Source organism: Nicotiana attenuata, unplaced genomic scaffold (genome assembly GCF_001879085.1).
Source record: "Nicotiana attenuata strain UT unplaced genomic scaffold, NIATTr2, whole genome shotgun sequence".
Taxonomy (NCBI): domain Eukaryota; kingdom Viridiplantae; phylum Streptophyta; class Magnoliopsida; order Solanales; family Solanaceae; genus Nicotiana; species Nicotiana attenuata.
In genome coordinates, this window is record NW_017671175.1 from 39,270 (window position 1) to 43,062 (window position 3,793).

General features: G+C 39.1%; 1 protein-coding gene across 1 annotated transcript in view; it reads right to left on the bottom strand.

Moving 5' to 3' along the window:
* Positions 1–1,051: 1,051 nt before the first annotated feature.
* LOC109206439 overlaps positions 1,052–3,793 on the bottom strand; it is a 3,955-nt gene continuing 1,213 nt past the window's right edge. Inside the window, exons 2-5 of the mRNA XM_019369264.1 lie at positions 3,171–3,558; positions 2,671–3,099; positions 2,108–2,340; positions 1,052–1,696 (exon numbers count right to left, since the gene is read on the bottom strand). Of these exons, the coding sequence (XP_019224809.1) occupies positions 1,052–1,696; positions 2,108–2,340; positions 2,671–3,099; positions 3,171–3,558 (1,695 nt within the window). The remainder of the gene's footprint in view (positions 1,697–2,107; positions 2,341–2,670; positions 3,100–3,170; positions 3,559–3,793) is intronic.

Genomic DNA, 3,793 nt, shown 5'->3' on the forward strand with positions numbered 1-3,793 from the left:
GCATTCCATAAAGGTTCCATTGTCAGTATTCTGAGCAGCCATCTCATGTCTTTACAAATGATTGTTATGGCTGGCATGTCTGCTGATTCTACGCAAGAAAATAGCATTGTAACATGTCGTATATTCAGCAGATATTTGTCATAGTTAGTATCCAAAAAGCTACTGTCCACCTGCAGAATTTCCAACAGAAACAGCCTCCACCCAAATGTTTTGGCATCCAAAATAACACCTAATATCCTCCCAAATCTACTTGCCACTATGCTTATGCCTAGTTTTGATTCCATTCCATTGGAATGAGTACAATGTACTAATACCACCAAATAGAAATTCCTCAAACCATAGGGCATAGTTCCAGTAACGTCTCCTGCAAAAAAGGAAACCATGTTACTGTAAAAAATGATCATCATGATCTCCTCCATGTGGATTCGAACATAATGATCTTTTGAGTGACTTCCTTGGGAAACAAGGTTTTTAGCCTTGATTTTTGCCAGGCTCCCTGTATTTGCTGTTTGAGTCACAGCATCTATAAATACAAGGTTGTCCTCAGCTGCAGCATCAAATGAAGTTTCTCCGTAGCTGTGTGCAAACCATCTGCAATCATCTTAAACGATGCGGTCCTATTTACCCTTCAAATCCCGTGCTCTCCAGTAGTGTCCTGCTTTGATTTTTGTGCGGCACCATTCTTGGGGTGACTGTGAGCAAAATGTACTGAGAAGTGACTTCTCAATAGCTTCATATTTTCCAGTAAATGCTGCCAGAAAACAACACTGCCCCATGCCAAAAAACTGGGCAGTCTACTCCTTTGCTCCCTTTTTCCAGCTTGTGCCTACCATGATTTCTCCTTCAAAGGAATGAGTACAATGTAGTAATACCACCCATTGAAGTTGAAGATCATGGTAAGGCATGACCACATGAACATTTCCTACAAAAAAGAGCATATTGTTAGTATAAACAAATATCAATATGATCTCCTCCCTTAGGATTCGACCCTACTGATCAGAAATGTCCAGTCCCTTTCTCATCCTCATTTTTCCTTTGATCCACACCATATTTATCTCCTTTTGGCTTTGATTCTCAGATATGGCCATTGTAACTTGTCATTGTTCACGATCTTTCTCCCCAATACATCCAAATCACAGAATTCACGACATACTATAGGGCCAAATTCCAAAGCAAAGTTTGCTAAGTGATCAGCCAGTTGATTACCCTCCCTAAGCGTGTGAGAAATCTGTATATTGCCTTTAGTCATCATCTCCTTGATCTCCTCGACATATATCTCCATATTCCATGGGCAAGTCCATGTTCCTTGAAAAACATTTGTCATCACCATCGGGTCAGTATGCCACTCTATAAGCACATAGTCATGATTCAAACAATATCTTAATGCCTCCAGTATTGCTCTAGCTTCAGCCTCATTATTTGTTCCTTCATCTATTTCTTTCCCACATGCATACATCACCTCACCTTCTTCATTCCTCAACACAAAACCATATGAACTCCTCCCAGGATTACCCCTTGAAGCCCCGTCTGTATTCACCTTAATCCATCCCGGCTCAGGATATTTCCAGATTACTTTTGTAGTCTTCAAAGCAGGTGTATAGTTCTCCATCACATGTATCAATTCCGACCAGTTGTGAGGTACCTTAAGGAGACTAGGTTCCCTTACCTTCACCAGTGATTGAAGTGTTGTAGAAATCTAGAAAATCACTCTGTTAATAGTCACTGGATCTCCATATTTGTTGCCATTTCTTCTTTTCCAAAGTTCCCAAACTATGATCGATAGGAGAGCCTGCATTATAGGTTGAAGTCTGGGAACCACTTCAGCATTCCAACATCTAATAATAGCTTAATGCAACAATAGGCCCTCGATGTTACTTCCTTCCCGTGAAAGAAATACTTCCAAACTTTGTTAGCTCCATATGATCTAAAAAATAGGTGATAGAAGGTCTCTTCTTCTAGACTGGCACAACGGCAGCATCGTGAAGCCATAAGATGGCCCAGCTTTCTAAATATTCATCCAATGGCAGCATATTCTTCCATAGTTTCCACATGAAAAAAGCTATTTTGAATGGTAAGCCTTTCACCCAAATCTTCTTGTATGCATTACAGGGATCTTTCCATTTCCTTTAAAAATCCCATGCTGATTTAACAGAAAATTCCCCCTTGTTTCGAGCATCCAATTTGGTTTATCAAGGACATTTTGAACTAGTAGAGGTCCAATATTATCAATGATATGAGAAGCAATATCTTGCGGCAGAATTTGATGGATTTTTGCAACATCCCATGCACCATTAGAAGCCACATCATATACATTGTGAATAGATTCATCATAACAAAAATCTGGGGGAGTCACAAAATATAAAGCCCTAAGGCCCGTCCAATTTTCAAACCAAAACAAAGACGACACCGCCAACCAATTTGGTGTTCTATGAGATCCCTACATTCAAGCATCTTCCTCCAAACAAGTGAGCCATATATCCATGGTACAATTATCGCATTCATCTTCTTACAATATTTTTGGCTCATAAATGCACTCCATAGTGAAGGCTTTGTTCTAAAATTCCACCATAATTTACAAAAGCGCCTTAGACATGTCGTGTAAGGATCTAAATCCTACACCCCCTTCCTCTTGTGGCAAACACAATGTATCCCAAGAAGCCCAATACTTACTTCTCCCATCCACTGAATTACTCCAAAAGAATCTAGCAAAGAGCTTATGTAGCTTATTGATCACATAACCAGGAGGATTTACTGATGAAAGTAAATGAATAGGCATACTTTGCAACACATGTGATATCAAAACTGCAACTCCTCCTATTGATAATAATTTCCCCTTCCATGATTGTAATTTGTCCAGCACTTTATTGATTACTCCCTGATAATGATCCATCTTCCTCCTAGTATAAGATATTGGATATCCTAAATATGTGAATGGAAATTCTTGCTTGCCAATTCCTGTGATTCTTTGCACTTTATCAATCACTTCATCACCAACAGAATGGTGAAGATAAATGGCAGACTTGGACTTATTTATAAGCTGCCCAGAAGCCATCTCGTATGCACCAAAAACCTCCATAATCAATTGTAAAGATGTAGCATCTGAGGATGAGAAGATAATGGTATCATCTGCATATGCAAGATGATTTATTTGGGACTCCATTTAGGCATACCACATCCACAAAAATAGAAGTTCCTATGTAATGAATTCAATCCCCTAGAAAGAGCTTCAGCTGCTAGAATAAAGAGAGTAGGAGACAAAGGATCTCCTTGCTTGACGCCCCTACTTGATTTAAAGAAACCATGCGGCTGACCACTGAGCAACACAGAATACCAATTGTTAGACACAATACCATACACCAAGCCTATGAATCTCTCATTAAAACCCATTTTCTTCAACACTTTAGTTAAGAAAAGCCAAGATATTCTATCATAGGCTTTTGTCATGTATAACTTTATCACAACATTAGGACCAGCCTTAGTTCTCAACCGAATATCAGTAATAATCTCTTGAGTTAACAAAATGTTCTCAACTATGCTTCTTCCTTTCACAAACCCAGCCTGCTCATCAGAAATTAGATTAGGAAGCAAGCCAACTAACCTTTCATGGATCACCCTTGAGAACACTTTATTGATGAAGTTACGCAAACTAATTGGCCTCGTATCTGAGAATGTATTCACTTCTTTCTTCTTAGGTAGTTAGCACTAAAGTTAGTGATAAACTTGGTAAACTCGTGGCTATTGAAGAAAGCCCTCACCATATCATAAATGTCATCCCCTAATAATGTCCCAACAT